At 31.2% G+C, this 23661-nt stretch overlaps 1 protein-coding gene across 1 annotated transcript in view; it reads left to right on the plus strand.

Moving 5' to 3' along the window:
* Positions 1-23661, plus strand: part of LOC107449160 (proto-oncogene tyrosine-protein kinase receptor Ret) — a 184806-nt gene that overhangs the window by 140368 nt on the left and 20777 nt on the right. The window contains exons 13-17 of the mRNA XM_087165636.1: positions 1105-1252; positions 2616-2723; positions 7269-7531; positions 11379-11501; positions 16166-16236. Of these exons, the coding sequence (XP_087021762.1) occupies positions 1105-1252; positions 2616-2723; positions 7269-7531; positions 11379-11501; positions 16166-16236 (713 nt within the window). The remainder of the gene's footprint in view (positions 1-1104; positions 1253-2615; positions 2724-7268; positions 7532-11378; positions 11502-16165; positions 16237-23661) is intronic.

Genomic DNA, 23661 nt, shown 5'->3' on the forward strand with positions numbered 1-23661 from the left:
TTCTTGAACGGGCCGACCGGACTACTGTAGGAGTAAGGGAACTGGCCTTGCATCAGAAAGGTTGTGTGTTCGAATCCCAGGCAAAGCATGGGTGTTCTTTCAATCTCTGTGCTTTCTGTCCTTACTGTGGGAGCAACGCTGTCCCAGATTATATGGTGCCCCTGAAAGAGTGGCTAACAAATCGGCTCTTCAGATGCCTCTATTGATGAAAGGTCATTCCCTAGGTGGGCATGGGAAAAACAAAGCTCGTGAACAGCGCTATTAAGCTAAGTTTTTTTTTAAATTTATTTTCTGCTTTAAAAGGAATTTTTTTTTCCTTTTAGATCTGTGTATTTAAGTATGTTGCTCATCGAACTGAAAGAGATTTAAAACAGTTAAAATTCGTTTCGTTTTTGAGTAAAACCATGACAGATAAAACTCATTCGCTCGTATAGTTAATAATAGCAAATAAATTCACAGTTTGATTTTAGCAAAGTTAATAATTTTTTTTATTATCATGAAAACCCCATTGCGATAATTAGCGTATAATTTTAAATTTTAGGATATGCTGTACTGAGTTTTTAATAACAGATCCACTCTCACTTTACTAATATGAGTTTAAACTTGCTCATTGTCTTGCTTTTTCACTGTACGATTTTAAATCTTGAAATATTTGAAATTCTACTTTATATAAAAAGGCATAGCAGGCTAAAAGGCTAGTTGCCATGAAACTTTGGAGACTGTGTAGTACAAGAAGACCCTGCAAAAATGACTGACGGGAAGATTTCCGTATTGTGATCTGCAGGCCAACTACAATTGCCAAGGTGCCAAATTGATTTTAGACGGAAAAAATTGAAAACGAAAAACATGAAGCTGTTTGCTCAGGGGAAACTACGAGTTATACCCTTTGAGTTAGCCCCTTTATGTAATGTTTTTTTTAGTGTCTTGTGGGAAGCTGCCCGGGAGTTGCCAAGACTTGGCATTTTTTCTACCACAGATTAAGATACGGAAATCTCCCCTAACTGCCAGATATCCTTCAGTTATTCAAAACTATGCTTACTTAATACTTAGGATTTTGATCGAATGTAAGATTTGTATTTTGTATTTTTTCTCTTTTTTTCACAGATTGAAACAAAGTGGGAGTTCCCAAAAAACAAACTACAGTTCACTTGTCTGTTGGGAGAAGGTGAATTTGGTAAAGTAATGAGAGCAGAGGCATGGAATATAGCCGGTAATAAGGGCTATACCACAGTTGCCGTTAAAATGCTAAAAGGTGAGAGAAAAAAAAGCAATTTTGGAATAAGAACAAAAATATTCAAATATGGGAGTATATGATCTCGTTGGATTCTAGGACAATCTAAAATCCATTGCTTTAAACTGTGTGAAACTGCAAAAGATAAATTGAATAAAATTTTGTGTAAATGCAGAAAAATAAATGGAAAATAAATTTTGATGAATAGTCAAAAATATTTTTTCTAAGCAATCTGTTTTTTTGAGGTAAAAAAGATGAACAATTACTGCTACTAAACAGAAAACAATATATTTTTAGCTTATTTCAAACGGAAAATGTTTTAATGAAAATTGTGTTACGTGCTTTAACGTTATAAAATACTCAAGTATTTGATTTAAGCCAAGAAGTTATGAAAAGATAAAAGTAATGTATATAAAAGTAATTTCTTTGATAAATAAAGAACAGCGAAATATATTACGCTGTCATTAACACCAAATCGGAAACAGTTTATTATTTGTTAACTCTATTACAGTGACAGTATTAATAATGCATTAAATATCAATTTAATAATAAAGAAACTTTTAAGACAGATGATGACAATGACGTCAAGCCGGAGGGTAGATCTAAGATTGGTTGAAATATCATTTTTCCTTACACTTCGTTGAGTACTTTACTTTTTTGTTGAGAGAGATACTTTTTGCTTGCATTAAGAAATCTAAATAAACTATGTAATTTAATATTTTTATCCATTCGCATTTTAAATGATATAGAAGGAATAGTTCTATTTTTTTTTATAATTCCAAGTTTACATGCATAATATATTTTTGTAAATCGTAAATTTAAAACATCAAAAGTGGTAAACATCGCAAACTTTACGAAAAATTGAAAAAATTTCCATTAGAAAAAATTAAATATTTTAATAAAAGGGAAGGGAAAACACATTAGGATACATTATTAGGATGCATTATACATATAAGAATTGGAATGATTCGTTTGAACGCAATGGGCTTAGAAGTGTAGAAAAATCACAAAAAAACACAAAAAACTGTTTTTACTATAGCAAACTTAATTAAAAAACTAATAAAAACTTCAAACAATTTTTAAAACTGCTGTCTTTACACCCGTAATCCAGATTTTAGAATTCCAGTACCATTCTGAAAATATAAGAAACATACATAGGTACAAGTATGGAAAATCTTCAATTTACTAAAATCGATTATAAATGATGCACATAACTCTTAAAAACAAAAATTGTTTTTAGTACTTAATAATATACAATCCATTTGTTTAATTGTCTACCTACTTTCCTGATTAATGTGGTACAAATTTATAAACATTTTAAAATGTAGAAGATCGGAAATTTTAAATGAGTAAAGAAATGAAACTGTTTTTTTTTTTTTTTTAGAAAATGGTGGGGTTGCTGAAAGACAAGATCTTTTCACGGAGTTCTTGCTTTTGAAAGAAATTTCCCATCCAAACATTGTGAGACTCTTAGGAGCAACAGTAGAAAAAAGTTTGTAAAATTTGATTTATTTCGATAGTATTTTTTCAGTTTGTTTTATTGATCTAGTCATATGATGTAAATTTTTAAGTTTGTATTATTGATCAAGTCCATACAATCGTAACCATACGATACAAGTCCATACAAGTCCATAGTAACCATACGATGTAAATATCGTGTGGTTACTATCCATAGAATTTTGTATAAAAAATTCAAAATAAAAGTCAAAAACCATAGAATTTTGTATAAAAAATTCTGTGTTTACTTGAATTGTGCTGCTGCGTAAATTATAAAGCAATTATAAATGCTGAGTCACTTTATAGTTTTCTTCTTTTTGTTTTTCCGCAATTCAATTTTTTTGATATCTTATTGTTTTATTAATTAAAAACTATAAAATATTAACGGTTTCACGAAATTTCAAGCATTTAGGAACTCTAATAAAAGTATAAATTAAGTAATTTATTGGTTTCAGATTTGCTTTATGAAAAAATGAAACATTTTCAAATAAGACTTAGATTTCCGTCTTATTTGTTAAGTTATATTTTAAAAGGAAGGGAAAAATATTTTATAGAAAGGGTGAACAAAAAATGTATTGTCTTATCATTTTTTTAAAAAAAAATTATAAAGGATATTAAATATCAGAACATAATTTTACTTATTTCATTTTTTTACATAAAACATCTAAAGAAACTCATATAATATAAGAAATAAAATTGTTTAGTTGTAAAAAAAAACTAAAATTTTTAGTTTTTCGAAGCATAAAAAAGTTAAAATACCTTTGCATGCATAATAAGTTTGAATAGCATAAGATTGAAGCTACTATATGTTGTTTTTAAGATGAAGCAACATTGAAAATGAAATTATCAAACAATGAAAAAAGTTACATGTTAAAACTCACACCGATTTGGAATACCTCTTGCATTTTCTGTTTTAAATTTTTATTTTTTAATAAAATATGATTAATTAAAACTCCAATAACATAAATATTCCTTTTTTAATTCAAACAGCTTTGAATTCAAATGAAAAAAAATGGTTTTAATATTCTAAGAAATTCAATTTATTCTAGTGCAGTGACATCCATAACAGAGTTTTTTTCATTTGAGCTTTCAGTTCAAATGAAAAAAAAAATGGTTTTAATATTCTGAGAAATTCAATTTATTCTAGTGCAGTGACATCCATACCAGAATAGAAAACACAACAGAGTTTTTTTCATTTGAGCTTTCAATTCAAATGAAAAAAAATTGTTTCAATATTCTACGAAATTCAATTTATTCTACTGCAGTGACATCCATAACAGAGTAGAAAACAGCGTTTAAAGAACATTTAAGAAGGGGGCGGGATTTAACGTATTACAATTAACACGGGGGAAAAAGAATTCTCGCAAAATTCTCGTACTGTATGGTAGGTAACGACATTTCCGGTAAAAGAACCATAATTCTGATATTATAAACCGAAATATAAGGATTTAAACCAGTAATTTGAAAATTTTTCCGTTCACATGGTAACGATTTTTCAGAAATTCTCAAAATTATCTCAAAATTTCTCAAAATTATAGTTCTTATTACCGCACATATAGTTAAAATTAAACTATAAACTAAATTTAATCGAATCATTTGTTTGTATGCTATGCTCCAAGAAATCATGTTAAATTGTTCAAATTTTACAACATTTACCGATTTTTATCATATATTTTAAAATCATATTTTATTGCTAATTTTATTAAAATAGTTACAAAAGTGCCTCGGCACAAATTATCGAGCTTTTGATGCTCCCGCTCTATTCAGGAAATCTAATTCGTTGCACAGAACTTAGTACCAATGAATAAAAGTTCTCATTAGCTAAAATATTTTTTTTTTTTTGCGAAAAGTTGTTGTTTATTAATGACGTAGGAAAAAAACATTTAAAGAACAATTTTTTTTAAAAAAAAGCAGATGTGCTCTAGGAAGTTTAATAAGTTAGTTTTCTTTATTATTGTACTCAGAAAACTTGATTTGCAGAACCGGATGTGTACTAATTTTAGGAGGTTTGTGTAATACTGCAAAACATGGGTTTAATAAACGAATGCGTCAACGTTAGTTGATTCACAAGACTACACTGGTTAACATTTCAGCCATTTTAGCAATCTTTATAACTGATTCATAACGTAAAATCGCTTATAAAGAAAAAAAGCTACACCGGCATTCAAAATAAGCAACATCAGCAGCCAGCACCGAGACAAAGAACCAATCCTGTGTCTTGACATCCATAAACGCCTTTAGGCACAGTTCAAAAACTGTTTCTTTATTTCATTTCTGAAGTTTCTACTATACTGAAGTTTCTACTATTCTACTATTCTGAAGTTTCTACAACATTATAAATAGTAGAAATAGTTTCTACTATTTTTACTATTTATAATGTATGATACAACATTCCTGCAACAGCTTATTTTAAGCCGGAGGAACCACGAAGGTTGAGGCTCCACAATTTCGTTACCAGCAACATGATGGTAGCAATGTGGACAGGATTGAACACTTTGCCACCTATATTTCCCAGATGAGCTGGTACAAATCAATTTATGCCAATCAATCAAGTCTTCAATCTGTGCCAATCAATCGAGTATTCCATCTGCCACTTAGAATGTAACCACACACAGAGAAAATAATTCTTGTAAAATCATTGTACATGGGTACATCGTACGGTAATAACATTTCCTTTAAAAATAATTAGATTTCTAGTTAATAAAACCAAAATATAAGGAATTGTGCAATTCATTTGGTAGTTTTTTCATTCAACTGTTTACTGGAAATTCTGGTTATCAAAATTAAAGTTTCTTTTTACCACACATTTAGTAACAAATACAAAACTGAAATCTAACCAAATAAATTTTTTTGATGTCATGCTCTAAGATATCATGATAAAATTACCAAATTTTTCACATATTATAAAAACACATTTTATGGCTAATTTCTAGTTTTGTTATTTTAGTAAAAATTACAGAGTTTTTTGCTGTCCACATAAAGCTCAATACTGTTAACTACCATGTCATCGCTAAAGTTTGACCACTACGCCAGTTAGAAACCACATATATATTACCGATTGCTTATGCTTTTTACATAATTTTCATAAAGAGCAATTTTAATACTTTTTGTCCTTTATCGTTTGAAATTTCGTGCTATAAATCGAAATTAGAATAGTCGGATTAAATGTAGTAGCACAAAAGTAGCTATCAATATCAATGAAGATCTTCATATAGATACTTCGATAAGTCCGCTTTTGTCCGTCTGATTATTTGCTAAATAGAGCATAAAGCTTGACTTATGATATGCTTCAGTTATTCATCGATATATGAGTTAGCCAAAGCGCAATGAATAGATAAGTTCCAAGCATAATTGCGTATATCCATAGACGATGAGTATTACAGAGCGTAAGATATTCTCTCGATTTAGCAAGGAAGTCAATGTTAGACATCCGGGCGAGAAATGAATATCTTTTCCTATGAGGTTAGGAATATATCGATTTTCTTTGTCCATTCTTTAAGTAATAGATATCTAAATGAATGATGCTTTTAGAGTCTACTCATTTATGATTCGGTTTAAATTAAGTCTTAAATACATCTATATTAGTTTAAGGAAGGCGCATTATTTGCTTATGTTAAAACTATATAATGTACTATATCTGATAAATATTCAAGTGAATATTTTTTAAGAAATGTCAAACATTTATCTAACTTTTATTTGCAAATATTCGAATTTAATTATTGTCCGTCTTTCATTGTTATTATACTTTCATGCCATATTTTCATTAAATTAGAAATCACGCGTCTCGAAAAAATGACTGATGATTTAAACATTTAATCAGTATAGTAGATAAACACACGTGGTTTTTCGAGTTCTGCTATGGAACAAAGTAATTTATTCTCATGGATACTCCAAGTTAGTCATGAAATCCGTTCACAGATGGCTCTGCTAACTGAAGGAAAGACATAAAACAATGTTTTAAAAATAAACGAAATTTGAAGCAACTATTGGCACACTCTGAAGTTAAAATTAATAGGCAGCCATCCGTACAATTATTTCGGTTGAAATAATATAATAAATGAGAAAAAACATTGTTTATGCAACAGCAGTGCGATCTGTTAACGAGTTTTGTAACTAGTTCCGAAACTTTGATGCAAATAAATTTCCCGACTGCTGTTTTTATGTAATTAATTTTTCCATCATGTTACATTTTTAGGAGTCTCGGGATAATTTTTTACAGTGTTTTATTAAAAAAAAATTCATAAATGAGTATATAAAATCCCTTCTTCTTCAAACCCCATTATAGAACTCTGTAATTCTCCTTTTTAGTACAAGCCAAGACAGCCTCATTAGTTGTTAAGAAATGTAAAAATTTTAAAAAAAATGTAGCTTTAATTTAGTGAGAAGTTCCTATTAACAGCTTGCCAATAAACTATAAATTTAAAAAATGTTTGTTTTAAATCCACCTATATTTGATCTGTAAGCTTTTTTTTACTTATTTTATTTTAAGTTGATATTAAACTATCTATAATTCCGTAATAAACTATTTCTTTTCTTACAGACGGAGAGTTCTTGCTTATTGTTGAGTATGCAGAAATGGGATGCTTAAAAAATTACCTAAGGAAACACCGTCGCTATAACAGCTGTTGCAGATCTAACGACATAGGCCATACTAAACCAGAAAATGGGGAATTGCTTAGAAATTATTATCGATTTCCTTGTGAGAGATCCAGGCACGAACCTCGGCACAGCTATTTTCACAAAGAGCAACTCTCGTTTGCCTGGCAGATTGCCAAAGGAATGGCATATTTATCAGATTTAAAAGTATGATAATTATCTATATGAAGCCTTTTCTAAGTAAAAACACATATTTTTTGAAGAAAGCAATCAATTAAAAGTAAATCTTAACTAAGAAATTTAATCTTTTATGTTATATTTAGTTTATAATATTGATTTTATTATAAACTTAATATTCTCATATATAAATGTTACTTGGGGACTGCTGGGTATCAAAAAAATAAAGAAGTTAATTAATGAAAGCAATTTACACTAAAAAGGAAGGCACATGATATCTTGTAGTGGAAGTACATATTGGGGAGGCAACACTGAACGTGTAAAAAATCATACCTTCATATCAATCCATTGGAGAGAAGGAGACATCTAAAAAAATATAACGGCTCAGCTGCAACAGTTAATAGACACAAGGAAAAGTCCAGAGTTCAGATTTTTGTAATTTATTCAGATGGATCACTTCTTTTTAAAAAAAATCGTTGGGGCAGCAGAATTACAAGCATGTCCAGTTAGGGCTAGGAAAGTTCAATCCTTAACAATGGCAGATAAGACCCAGGGGTATCATCCCCTTTTTTTCATCATCTATTAGTAGCAGCGTCAGTGGTGGCTAGCGGTGATGGCAGTCATCTCAAGACAAAAAAAATATGTCGATTGCTGGAAAGGCGATCCGAAAAAAAACATTTAAGATGGTAACAGATTGCATCCTTGTTGCACTTAAAAACCAATATGAGGAGTCTCCTTTGTGATGGCGGACAGATACTACGCCATTAAGAAAGGGTTAAAGTTCCGTCTCTCAAAAGAGAGAGAACGGAGAAAAAATAAAAACGCTCACTACGTGAGCGAGGTGACGGAGGAAATCAAAGTATCGAATGCATGGTGGAAAAAAACTCGCGCTATATTTATAGCCGCTAAAACTTACAGTTACGTTGACAGTTATTTCTTGAAAATTCAATTGAAGTAGCTAACCTACTCGTGTTGAGATGTATTAAATAATTTTTTTCTCAAAAGTTAAGGTTACGGAAGAATTTTACTAACCGGCGAGCTTGCGAGATCAAAGAGTTTCGACCCAGGGTGTGGAATGTTCCCACACTCTGGATGAATGGAAAGGAATTTTGCTCTTTCTTGGGGGAGAGTGCGTCTATTGCCTAACGTTTAAGGGGCGAGAGGAGTCAGATCAGTAAAGAGGGGAATTTGATTTAGAATTAGATAAAAATTAAATTAAAATTTGTGACTCAATGTCACAATGAACTATACCCAACTCATGCATAAGCAACTGTATTCATTCAATTAGCAGATTGCCAAAGGAATGTCATATTTATTAGATTTCAAAGGATGATGATTGAAATCAACATAGAAACCCTAATTCAACCCGAAATTTTCATATAAACACTATTCAACACGAAATTTACATCAAAACTTAACCTGAAGATTGAGTTGAAACTTAATTGTTAATCTTTTAATTAGAACTAAGGTTTTCCTCTTAATTTATTTATAAGATTAAAAACATTTTTATCTTCTCTATATAAACTGCTGTTTGTAGAAAATGCAACACCATGAAGGAATCATCAGAATCAAATGAAATTCGCAGCAAATGTCAATTATAGGATATTATGCAAATTATTAAAGTTTCAGAGCCATCGCGCGTGCGTGGCGCGCGCAGCGCCCTCTGAATTGATGCTGAAAGCGTATAAATAAAGTGCTGTAGCGGGACGTTGAAAATAGTCTATGATTATTTGTTAGTGGCAAACGTTTAGTGAGACCTGAGTATGCCTCCACGACGGAAGAATAAGAAATTCAAGCAACTTACGGAGTTTGAACGAGGGAGGATAATCGGCCTTCGAGAAGGAGGATTTTCCTATCGCGCAGTAGCAGCTCGTATGCAGCGGAACAGTTCCACAGTGATGCGAGTTTGGAAGCAGTGGACCGACGAGCACCGAACAACTCGAAAAACAGGCACTGGACGACAGAAGGTGACGTCAGAGCGCGATGATCGACACCTGCTCCGCATGGCGGTGAATGATCGCACAGCTTCCTCCAGGCAGCTGGCAGCACATTGGTCTACTGCTACAGGTGTACAATTGTCGGCTTCGTCAATTCGTCGTCGTCTGCTGCGCCGTGGATTGCGTGCAAGGGTGCCATTATACAGGATTCCCCTCACGGCGGATCATCGACGGCTGCGTCGGCAGTGGGCTCTTGAGCACAGAGACTGGCGAGCTGATTGGCACCAAGTTGTCTTTTCAGATGAATCACGCTTCAATTTGTGGACCCATGATGGCCGTGTTCGTGTTAGACGTTATGCCGGTCAACGCTGCCTTCCTGAGTGTATTATTGAACGACATAGTGGTCGAACACCCGGAGTTATGGTCTGGGGTGCGATTTCGTATCATGGACGATCCAATTTGATACGAATTGAGGGTAATCTCAATAGCAACAGATACGTCCGTGAAGTGCTACAGCCCGAAGTCGTTCCTTTCCTTCAAGGCATCCCTGGAGCTATCTTTCAGCAGGATAATGCACGCCCACATGTTGCGCGGACTGTTAGAGACTTCTGTTCAGCACAACGCATGCAACTTCTTCCTTGGCCTGCTTATTCGCCGGATATGTCGCCTATTGAGCACGTGTGGGATATGGTTGGTCGGCGTCTCACTCGTGATCCGCGTCCTGCAGTTTCCAAAGACGAACTTTGGTTGCGCATACAAGCGATATGGAATTCTCTTCCTCAAGCAGATATTCAACATCTGTTTGACTCCATGCCACGTCGTATAGCAGCACTTATTGCAGCGCGTGGTGGCTGCACCAAATACTGATTTCGGACGCTTAATTTGTTTCTTTTGTTTTGAAAATTTCATCATTTATTTGTATCAGTACAAGTCGTTTCTGCATTAAATTTCATTTGATTCTGATGATTCTTTCATGGTGTTGCATTTTCTACAAACAGCAGTTTATGTTACCGGCAAAGTATGAAGCGCCGGCATTGTATAGAATGCCTGACGTTTTTAGGCAAGGTATGAAATGTGAGAATTATTACATACTTTGCCTAGGCATTGAGTACAATGCCTAGGCATTCTACAGAATGCCAAATGCTATTTAGGCAAAGTATGAAATAAACGTCCTGATGAGGTTATTGTGTAAATGATGTGCATGTTACTGTGAAATGACCGAAATCGGTGGTTGTTGACTTTCACCGGTGAATGTTGAGAGTCGCTTTGGTGAATGTCCGAAATATTTATTACATCCGCTTTAATATTGATTTATTCGTGGATATAATTACATTTATTCGATATTTTAATACTTACTGACTATAGATTAGAAGAAACATCAGTGTTTGGAGTATCGGGCAAATGTATACCGGGTAGTGGCACTGAACCTCAAAAAAACATCAGTGTAGGGTATACCGGGCAATGGCACTTGACCTTAAAAAAACATCAGTGTAGGGTATAGCGGGCAAATATATATCGGGCAATGGCACTGAACCTTAAAAAACATCAGTGAAGGATAAACTGGGCAAGGGCACTTAGAGCTAGTATATATTTCGGACATTTACCAAAGGTCTAGTCTTACTAGGTCTAGTTAAGTGTCATTGCCCAGTTTACCCTACACTGATTTTTTTTTAAGGACAAGTACCACGGCCCGGTATACATTTGCCCGATACTCCAAACACTGATGTTTCTTCTAATCTATCGTCAGTAAGTATTAAAATATCGAATAAATGTAATCTATCGTCAGTAAGTATTAAAATATCGAATATATGTAATTATATCCATACAGTCATAGATCGTATCATATCATACATTTCCTTATTATTGTAAAATTGTGATGAGGATACTAAAATGAAAATGAATACGAGAATAATGAAATGTCCCATATGTTTCTGTTTTAGCTTGTTCATAGAGATTTGGCAACTCGAAATATTTTGCTGGCAAAACAAAAAGTTGTCAAAATTTCGGACTTTGGTCTATCAAGAGACGTGTACGAAGGGGAAACTTATTTAAAAAGAAGCAAGGTAATTGCAAATAATACTTTTAATAATTCAAAATTAATTGTATTTTGAAATGTATTTAATGGTCATTCTTAGACAATTAAATTTATATTTAAAAAATAATAGAACCAAAAATGTTTTATTTTTATCTAAAAACTGTAAAAAAGTAATATTGTTTTGAAATTTTTCTTTGTAAATTTCCTCAAAATTTCTATATGAACAATTTACAAACTACTCATATTATGCTTCTTAAAACTGAGTTCAAAAGAATTTTTTTTACTTCAAAGTTGCTATTATTGGTATCTTCAATTAATGTATAAATACTTGATTTAAAATCCACCCAAAAGCGTGTGTCCAGTTTTTGGAGCAGCAAATTATGTGTACATTGTTAATCTTATTTTTCAGCTTATGACAGTAACGAGTTAAATGAATAGATCCTTGCAATGCAATGCATTAAACATTGTTTGTTGTTTTACTATAGACGTTTTTTGTCACAAAAATTAAAAATCATCTTTTTGCTTGGAGCCGATGTATGTAGTCTTATTATATTCGAAGGTACGTTGAAACATCACTGATATGCAGCATAAATTAGGTCATAACTACACTCTCTACAAATAAGTATTTAGACACGTGTGATTGAAAAGAAAAGCAAACTTTATTCATAATCAATAATGGGTAGAGCCTCCACGAGAGGCAATTACAACGTGAACCCTCCGGGGCATACTTTTCACAAGTCCCTGTGTGACGGTTAGTGGTATTTTCTTCCACTTGGCTTGGAGAAGACATGTAAGTTCCTTCCCCGATTTTGGACGGGTAGTACACCCCTTTATTCGCCGATCCAACTCGTCCTAGAGGTTCTCGATAGGGTTCAGGGCTGGGCTCTGGGCAGGCCAGTCCCTTCGATTAATCCCATTGGCACCATGCCATGCCCTGGTGACCCTCGCAACATGACAGCTGGCATTGTCTTCCTGGAACTAACAGGGGTCCGCCACGTAAAACTGCCACAACGTAGGAAGCCCATTGTCATCCAAAATAGTGCAGTAGGCATCTTGCATGGGACTAATGCCGATGTTGTTCTCTACACGATATATACCGGTGGAGGACGTGACGTATCTCAGGACCGCAGATATAGTTATTTGCATAGGTGTCCAAATACCAGAGTTGGCCAAAAATGTAATCGATTACATTTTTTGATTACAGTAATCAATTACTTGTAATCATGATTACAATTTTCAAAAATTTTGATTACAGCTGTAATCATGATTACAATATTGATTACAGTAATCAATTACTTGTAATCGTGATTACAAAGTTTGATTACAGCTGTAATCATGATTACATAGTCGATTACAGTAATCAATTACTTGTAATCATGATTACAATTTTCAAAAAATTTTGATTACAGCTGTAATCATGATTACAATTTTGATTACAGTAATCAATTACTTGTAATCATGATTCCAAGTAATTGCGATTACAAGTAATCACAACAAAAACGATTACAAGTAATTATGATTACAAGTAATCAAAATGTATGATTACATGTAATTTGATTACATGTAATTTGATTACATGTAATTTGATTACATGTAATTTGATTACATGTAATTATGATTACATGTAATCTAATTACACGATTACAAGACTATTGTATTCTTATAAATGATTATATTTTACAGTAGATAGTAGAATGTATTTTATAATGATACATTTTGCGCGTATTAACATGTACTGCATTTTGTACGTATTTGTATACGTACAAATGAATGTAACTGAAATGTATGTACACATGATTTTATCTAGTGCATATGTTCAGACATTTTAGTATCACACACATGTACATACACTTATATTGTAGGTATAGAATATATGTACGTATGTATATAGATAACAATTACGTATGTATGTGCAAACAATGTAGGCATGTACATTTATACGCAATGAATATATGCATTTTATGCAAATATTTGTGTATGTAAAATGTATATCTATGTTCATGTACGCATGTATATACAAGTACTTGTGTCTGTGCGAACATACATACATTGTCTGTACAATGTATGTCCCATGCATGTATGTGCAATTTATTTATGAACAGTACAATATATGTATGCATGTACAATATAGGTATATCTGTAGGATGTACAATATATGTATGTATACATGTACATGATATGCATGTCCAGTGTATTTATGTACATGTACATAATATGTTCATGCTCAATGTAAGTATCCAAATATGCATAATACATTTGTGAACTATTGTACGTACATTGGGCGTATTTATATTTCACATATATTCATACATGCATTCGACCTGCATAACGTACGTACATACACACATTTGAGATGCATATATTGTACAGATGTATATACATATAGCGTACAGATGTATATACATATAGCGTACAGATGTATATACATATAGCGTACAGATGTATATTCATATAATGTACATATGATGAAATGAACATATAATGTTCATATAATGTACATATGTGCGTACATATACAGTACGTATGTGCATAAATATATTGGGCATAATTCTTTCGTACAAATTTTACATGTGTACATGCATGCTATCCCTATCTATGCATATGGTGCATTGTATATATGTACAATGAATGTATCCACACATGTACAATACACGTATGTTCCATGTATGCATATCCATATGTACTATATATGCACGTACAATACATGAATGTATGTACATACATTGTACATGCGTACATACATTACACGTATACATATGTACATTACATTTATGTCTAAATATGTGTACAATGCAATAAATAAAATGCATGTAAGTTAACTTTTAATGACTCAAGCAAGTTAAATGACAAAATCAAACGATATTTAAATTTAGTTTTCAGCTTTAATTGTTCTATATCATTTTGAAATTCTCTGAATAAAAAATTATTTTCAGGTATTTTCATGAAATGTTTGACAGTACAGATTTATTTTTTTTATAACATAATGCATGATTCATAGAAATTTTTTAAATGGTAAGAAAAACGGTAAATTTTATGTGTGGAATTAATATTGAGAAATTCCAAATAAAATTATCGTTTGCTTTCTAAAAAATATGAGGTCGAGTTTCATATACCTTAGAATAATTTTAAAACAAATTTTAATAACTTTACTCATATAAATTTTTTTATTGTATGCACAATGCATGTGTATATTGTAATTACATATATTTAAATGTATGCACGTATTTGTACATTACTTGTAATTATGTACATGTATACGTTGTATGCACATGCATACATTGTGCATATAACTATTTTTTTGCACATCCATGCATTACATGCGCATAAGTATTAACAAAGTATGTAGTTATACAAGTACATACGTAAGTTGTACATAAGTACATACTTTGCATGCACATATATCGATGTACATAAAAATATGCATGTATACATGTACGCATTTTATTTACGCAACTATGTGCATATATTGTACCTTTAAATAACATTTTTACATATTGTACGCAAATACGTACAATTTTATATACAAACGTACATTGTATATACGTGCTATTATCGTAAATTTATACAATATATGCACTAAAGTACATAAAAGCATGCAAACGCATAAACATTATTTTCATATACGTTCATACATACATTGTCTATGTATACAAAGATACAAAACATTGCCTTTTTGTACAAACTAACATACATGCGTACATGTATCATAAATGTATAATTATATGTACTAAGCATATGCGCATTGCATTAAGTATATTACAATATAATTATGAATATTGTACGTACAAACAACGTTTGTGCATACATTGTATGTATAGGAATCGCAAGTTGTACGTTCATGCGTGCGTACATTCTATGTACATAAAAATATGTAAACACATGAATACTTACATAAAAAATTTGACTGTAGTATACAATCGTAATAACTTGTAATCGTATAGTTTGATTACAAGTAATCACAATTACATGTAATCAAATTACATGTAATCATGATTACATGTAATCATATATTTTGATTACTTGTAATCATAATTACTTGTAATCGTTTTTGTTGTGATTACTTGTAATCGCAATTACTTGTAATCATGATTACAAGTAATTGATTACTGTAATCAAAATTGTAATCATGATTACAGCTGTAATCAAAATTTTTTGAAAGTTGTAATCACGATTACAAGTAATTGATTACTTGTAATCGTGATTACAAGTAATTGATTATTGTAATCAAAATTGTAATCATGATTACAGCTGTAATCAAAATTTTTTGAAAGTTGTAATCACGATTACAAGTAATTGATTACTTGTAATCGTGATTACAAGTAATTGATTACATAGCTGTAATTATCTGTAATCAATTACAGTTGTAATCGATTACTGTAATCAACGGCCAACTCTGCCAAATACTTATTGGTAGATAGTGTATGAGGATGTCTAAAATTCGTTAACTCAAATATTATTATTTTATTTTATTTCCAATGAGCTGCACAATCAGTCTTGAAGATGAGCAGACCTAATTCGTTCTCCAGAGGTGGTATCCACTCTTTCAGGACCACCACAATGGGTGAGATATCGTTGGTCATGTTAATTTGGGCGTCTAGTTTCTGCCACACTAGATGGCAGCTCCGAGACTCTATTCAACTCAATTATTAATTAGTAAATATTTTTTTTTAAAAATATAACATTTTGTTACAGGGGAAAGTTCCAATAAAGTGGATGGCTATTGAATCCCTTGAAGATCAACTTTATACCTCTCGAAGTGATGTGTAAGTATTTGATTCATGAATATTTCCTTTTATGAAAGTTCATTGATTATTTCAAATTTAATATAAAAACAAAACATAAAAAGATTTATTTGTTTTCAGCACTGTCAAAGTTATGTTTCTCTCCATGTGTTTTCCAAACCATTTACTGTTTACTGCACACAATTTAAATCACAAAAAAAGAGGGAAAAACATATGATTTAGATATAGTCTATAGAGTATCTGCCCGACTTCAACGCGCGCAGCAGGCTGGGCCTCGAAAATCAAAACAAACCAACAACTAAAATTTGAACATGAACAAAGAAACAATTTAAGTCAAAAAATTTTGAACATTGATTTCCAACAAAGTGTTTTTAATATTGCATCCAGATAGGCGCTTTGAAAGTTTATGAAAAATACCTGAGACTTATATATAATGAGACTTATAGTTGTATTTCTCCAAGCTCTTCATACATATTAGGGGGATTCTTTCTTAAAACAAGAATTCCTAGTCGACGAGGCCTTAATGTAAATGTTGCCGTTAAAGTGCATAAATTAATTATTTTACTGATTATATCTTGCTAATATGCAGCTTAACTAGGGTGATCCATTAAAGTGCCAAAATATGTTTTTCATTTTTCAAAATACCTTCAATGTTAGAACTTTCATTCTAAAATGATGGCGAAATAACCGGCAGCAGTTTGTTCAGTCAACTAATCTTAAAGTTTATGGTAAAGAACATTTTTCTTCCCTTTACGGTTCCGAACCTTTTACAACTAGTATTATTAAAAAAAACCATGAAAAAAAATGCTATACGTTTTTTTTCACCATTTACAATTAGCATGGTTTCAAAACCGTGAAAAATAAATTTAACAGGACGTTGGTGCTAGGCTTTTCGTTAGGCAATTGACATTGGAGTTATGGAGGTGTCATTTATGGGTAATTTAGATAATCGTATTCTAGCAGTCCAGGGTCACAAATTCTTGAATACAGGAGACTGGAAACCCTTCATGTATTGAAGGGAGTGGAGAATATATTTCGGAACCGATGTAGGGACTTGTAACCCCGTCTGTCTGTCATGAGAGAGACCGATTAGCTTTCTCGGCTATAACAGGTGCACAGCTGACAATTATAACAAATTAACCTAATTAATTTGCAGATAATTTAGGTGGAGTGCATATTAACGGCTTTTGAGCTTTAACAGTAACATAAATTCAAATAAATTATGCAAATAATTATAAACCAGTATATTTATTTTCCAAAAATGTCTTCATTTAATTTAGACTTCATTCAACTTAGACTAAAAAAAAAACTATAATCTTCAAAAAAATGCATTTATCACTCTTAACTTGAGGAACTTCCATTCCCTATAAACTTTTCTAAAAATGAAATGCTCAATGCGTCTGTAGATTAATATATGTTGTCTGTTAATACAGTAGTAGATAAATATAAGCTGTCAGTTAATACAGTAGAAGATAACGAAAAAGTTTTTATTTTATTTTTTTAACTTTAAACTTCAAAAGGAACACTCCTTAAGGTGATTCTTCCTTGATTGCCTAGAAGGCATATCAAGAAGTCATTTGTAAAACGTGCCATCAGAAAATTAATATTCATGAAGAAGTTTGTGTTAAATTCTTCTTTATTACTAAATCAATATTCCCGTAAGATAAGAACACTGGAAAAGGCTTTTAAGGTAAGTGGTTGAGAACAAAGCGATGACGATATGTGGAATAAATCTTAAAATAATATTCATTTAAATTTTCTTTTTAAATTTTGAAACATTTCCTTTCAATATTAATATTTTCTCCTGCTTTCTCGTCATTTGCTCATTTACAGTATATTTCTAACGGTATATTTCGAACTTTTTTCGAACATGGAACACATTTCATTTCAATTGAGGAAAGAGTTTTTAGTGATTAGGTTAACAAAGTTTTACAAAAATTTTCAAGTTTTCAAAAGTATTTTGAAACCTGCATATTCAAATAGAAACTTGGTATGCAGTACGTTTGTAAAATCTTATGCATGGTATTTGTTTTAATTTTTTCCGTTTTAATCAAAGCCCTCGTGATTTTCCATTAAAAAAAATGTATAGGTTCTTTTTTAATTTTTCTCAGAAACTTTGGTTATTATTGTTTTTCACAAGGAAGTTCTCAAGTGATACTGTAAGAATTGCTCTAACTGGAATTGAAATAACAGGAGCTGTGATTAGCTACAAGAGTTTGACCTCTTAATGTTAATCTTACTTTTAGCGTAATTCGCTATGTTTCGAAAACTTTATAAGTGAATAGCAAAATGTAATTTGTTTAGAACAAAAGTTATTCGGGTTGGTCCGTTTTCTTTTTCTTGCGCACTGTAAATGCAAACCTCATTTAATTACCGAAATTATTTGCATGAAATACAGTGTGAACTTCGAACATTTAGAAATCTCTATCAGACTATTTTCCAAAAAATATTTGCATTCATGTTTGATAATTTTTTCACATTGTTTCGGCAAATCGGAATTATTTCAATTGCCTTGTCTTAAAGCTTGGCGCATATAGCAATGCCATCTCTTGACAAACTGTGAAAACTATAGTTCTTAGTTAGAAAATTGTTTATGCTTGCGTAAGGCAGCAAACAGCATGCTTTTATATTTTTCCCTTTCTTTTAGTAAGTTTTTCACACCGTCAACCAATCTTGGGATCCTCGATACTAAGTGTATAATAACAGTACATTAATGGAAAAATAAAATATTCTCTAATAAATAAGAAAAACTTTTAATCTAAATTTAACTGCTTTTGTTTATTATCAAATTGAAGCTCAAAACCCATAGTTTTGATGGATGAACAAATCTCATTAGTATCTACTTGCTAAAAAAAGATCACAATTTATGCTAAAGAATGATTTGGAAAATTATATTAAAATATTCATGATAATTTCACTATGTTCAAGAAAAAAATCATAATTTAATCTGAAATTATAATTTAAGATCTTAAACCTTAATTTCATTCAATTATAACTTTTTCATTAAGTTTATTACTTCATAACTTCATTTTTATTCTTTGTACGCTGTTAAAAATGAGGTTCAACGTTTCACCAAGTAATGGGTGCCCATTTAGTTGCAACCAATATAATAAGAAATTTGGCACGAAGTTCAACCAGTGTCGTAATGCTGTAAGAGGTTTTACTTTTGTAGTTAAATGTTGAACTAAGTCCAAGGTTTTTCTTTATAACCATTTTACAGTGAGACATCGATCCAAGCTCAGGATTTTACTGTTAACGAAGTTTAAAGTGAAAGATTGAACCCAAATTTATGCTTTTGTTTGGATCAATTTTACGGTGAAAGATTGAACTATGTTTAAAATTATAATGTAAACCTATTTTAAAGAAATATTATTGAACTAAGTTCAAGGTGTTTCCTTATATCCATTTTATAGTGAGACATCGATCCAAGCTCAAGGTTTTACTGTTAACGAAATTTTAAGTGAAAGATTGAACCCAAATTTATGCTTTTGTTTGGGTCAATTTTACGGTGAAAGATTGAACTATGTTTAAAATTATAATGTAAGCCTGTTTTAAAGAAATATTGGTCTAAAAGAAAACCAATTAATTAGTATAAAGCTTAACACAATATTGTCTTTGGGAGCACCACAATAATTTTGCAAATCAATTTTCATTTCGATTGAAAGTTGAATTTATTTAGTTTAACGTTGATCCATGTTTTCAAATATATATATCCCATTTTCTTTTTCACATAATTCTGCAACTTAACGTTGGGAAACATTTTTAAGCCTTAAATTTCATGAATTTATCGATCAAGTGTTGAAATCATGATTTCATTAATTTATAATAAATTAATAAAAACATTTTTCATTAAAGTAACTAAACAGCATTCTGTATAATAAGTTGTTTTCAATTTTTATAAACTTTGTCTACCAGACAGATATTAAAATTTTTTTATGCTTAAATGTTGAAAAGAGGAAGAATTTATGCAATTACAATTTCGTAATCATTGTTCTGTTAACTTAACTGAAATAATTTTGTTACTTTTGAAGATTCAAATAGGGTTTTCGAAATAAATTGCTTAATACAAGAAGATAAATATTTTAGAGCTTTTAAAATAATCTTGATTATCACCCTTCCCCTTACTTCCTTATAAAATTTTATTTTAGTTACTTTTTATTAAATAATTAATTTTTTTTCTCCCATATAAAACTAAAATTAATTAATTAAATTCAAATAGAGCTATTAGTTAGAAATTATCACTGATGTTATCCTTAAAATACGTAAAAAACTGAATCGCTTATAGTAAAATTTAAAACAATGACTAACGCTTAACCAATCAGAAAATTCCATTTCGATTTTGGCTCATCCCTATTTAATTAATGAATTAAATTTGAAAGCAATGTGTTAACATCTAGTGTCGTGTCATCCATCACAAGTTTAAAAATATATATTTGAACTTGAGTGAATGAAATAAAAGTATTTTATTAATGATTAAAAATTAGAACAAAATACATAAATATATAATATATAGGGAGAAAGTGAACTGGAGTAATAGTAGGAATTAACTGGAACTAATAGTAGGAATTGGAAGAAGAAAAAAGGCGCGTGGTATCAGGCAACTATCGAAATATAAATTTGATGACGTGGACCACACGTGCCACCCCGTAATGTTCATTATTACATTTATATGACGCCGCGAATGTAAAATTATTAAATATTTAAATGCACGCAATAATCGAAATATAGAAAACTATAGGTGAGAAATAAAACGAGACGAATCACAGTAGCCGAGAGAGAAAAAGATGAAAAGCACAGCATGAAAAACCGCAGAGGCCGAGAGGGGCAAATCAGGATAAAATGCATTCCTCCGCGTTATGGAGAGATAGTGAGGAAAAAATGTCGTTAACAAGAGAATCATCATTGAACAAGATTCAATCTTTTTTTCTTAAGACATGTCCATTATCAAGAATTAGAAAATCTTCAATTGCTGCACATTGTTAAAATCTTGGGCTCAATTTCGATAATGTCAAAATTATTTCCACCACAGTCACATCAGCTCATCTTAATGCCCTTGAATCTTGTTTTATAAGTATGAATGCTGATTCCCGTGTTAACAACATTAGTTCCTCACCACTTCACCACAGCGCTTGGAAATGCATTTTATCTTGATTTGCCCCTCTCTGCCACTATGTTTTTTTTTCTTCATGTTTTTATCTTCTTCACTCTCGGCTGCTCTCTCACGGTTACTAGTTTTGTTTCCCACCTTTAGTTCTATTCTATTTTTCCTTGTGAACTTTACGTATTATATTTCAAATCACTTTTCCACACTTTTCCACACAATCACTTCACATCCACGTCTAGCAAATCCGGAAAATGGGCGCTTGTTTTTTGAGCGCTTGAAACATATCAACTGTTGTTTCCATTTTGCATACTTTTGAAGCGAATCAGTGATTACAATCACCAAAGTGAAATGATTCTATTGATTCGAATCTATTGAGAGATTCGCTTTGCTCAAGTATAATCTTAACATCCACTCAGGGAAATATTTTGCCGAAAAGATATTTACACAGTGAGTAAGCTACGGGGGGAAATTGATAAATACGTTTTAAATCTCATTTTAGGTGGCAGGAGCACATTGGTCGACGGTGCGGGACTTATTTTGTAACATTTGAGGCATTATATATAATAAACAAAAAATAATTACGAATGAACAATAAATTATATGAACAGTAATTAACAATAAATACAAGAATAAATAAGCAATAATGAACAATAAGAAATTAAATTTTTTGTTAAATATAATGAAATATTTATATTTGTTATAAATTTTAATGTATAATAAATGCATTGCAATGGATACTTTTGTTAAGCTTTATATGCCAAAATAAAAGAAAGAAAGCATGATTTTTTTCGCAATGAATACTAATTTATCTTTAATCTGTTTTCTGAATTGAAAGTAAAAATAAAATTGCTAAAATATTCATAAGAACTCAGCATTTACGTTATTTTATAAGCTTTTGTTTTAATAAAATGCCTATTTAAGAAAACCGAAATTTTAATTTCATTCAAAACACAATAATGGCTAGGTTTGTTAAAAATCTCATCGTTATTGACATCAGAAAAACTACTTCACACTTTTCGATAATAATCGTGAAAATGTTGATGACAATGCTGATTTTTAAAACAACGCACTTTAAAGTATGTGTTTTCTAGAAGTAAATTAAAGCGAATCAAGTAACAAATCAAACAAGCTGAACAACAATTCCGAAGGTATGAGCTCAATCAAGAATTGCTATTTAAAAACATCTTGCACACAAAACAGAAATATTATATGGTAGAAGCAATAATTAAAAGCTTACCTTGTAAGGTATAAAGATTGAATTTAATTTTCACTTTCCTATACTTCAATTGATGTGCAGTTCTCTTAAACATGCCTCTTGTCCACCATTAACTCGAACTTCGTCACAGTTGCGTCAGGTTGAACCACAAATGTGGTTCACATTTGTGGTTCAGATCTCTCTGCCGGTCTTTGCTTTTCCGAGTTTAGTGCATAATTTATGTGCTTTACGTTAGGTGTTTTTTAAAAAAATAATGCTAAAATTTTTATTTAATTCATTGATTTACTCTTGATTTAAAACTAGAAAATATATCTTTGACTTGGGAAACACTTATCTATTTAAAAATATTTGTTTTCTTACTCGCTAATTATGTCCAATGTAAAGAAAAATAATAAATACTATCTGCCTTTGGTGGCCAGCTAGTTCAAAATTATCCAGTACAACGTAAAAACATTAACGGTAACCGAGCCGAATGCACAGCATAATTGTATTTATTGTAATTGTATTCAATCTCTCTTCCAATTCTAACATTTTCATTAGTTTAAAACTATAGATTAATCAAATTTTTTCACCGTCTAGCTGCTGCCCATGGCTTTGGCAGAGTGGAAGTATTTTGATTTGCATTTTAACCATTTTCAAGTGATGGCCATGATATTGTCAAAGAATTGAATTTTAATAACAATTTAAAATCTGCTCGGAAGTTAATACAAAACATCGTTAGTGTAAGTTTGGGAAGATTCCGCATAGTAGGCAGTAAAAGTAATCAAATTAATTCCTTCTTTGTCATGAGATAAGATAGAGAACTCATCCAATACTGCACTACTTCCTTACTCACCTCTCGAGCAATAACTTTATAGTATAAGTGTGTGCTATTACTCGAAAAAGGCAAACTCAATCACCAATAATTAGTATGACAGTATGTGACACTACAGCATCTAAAATATCAAAGGTCAATTTAGAAAGAATCAAAAATATATCTACATAATGACTTTCGTAACTAATTTTATATTTCCATGAAATTGCAAAATTATTCTAAACAAATACTTTACGTATAACTAACTATTCAATATAACCTAAGACAGGGGTGTCAAACTCAAAAGCTAACTTGGGCCAAATAAACAATGCT

Source organism: Parasteatoda tepidariorum, chromosome 6, assembly GCF_982258835.1.
Source record: "Parasteatoda tepidariorum strain Cologne lab strain chromosome 6, Ptep-v5.0, whole genome shotgun sequence".
Classification (NCBI taxonomy): domain Eukaryota; kingdom Metazoa; phylum Arthropoda; class Arachnida; order Araneae; family Theridiidae; genus Parasteatoda; species Parasteatoda tepidariorum.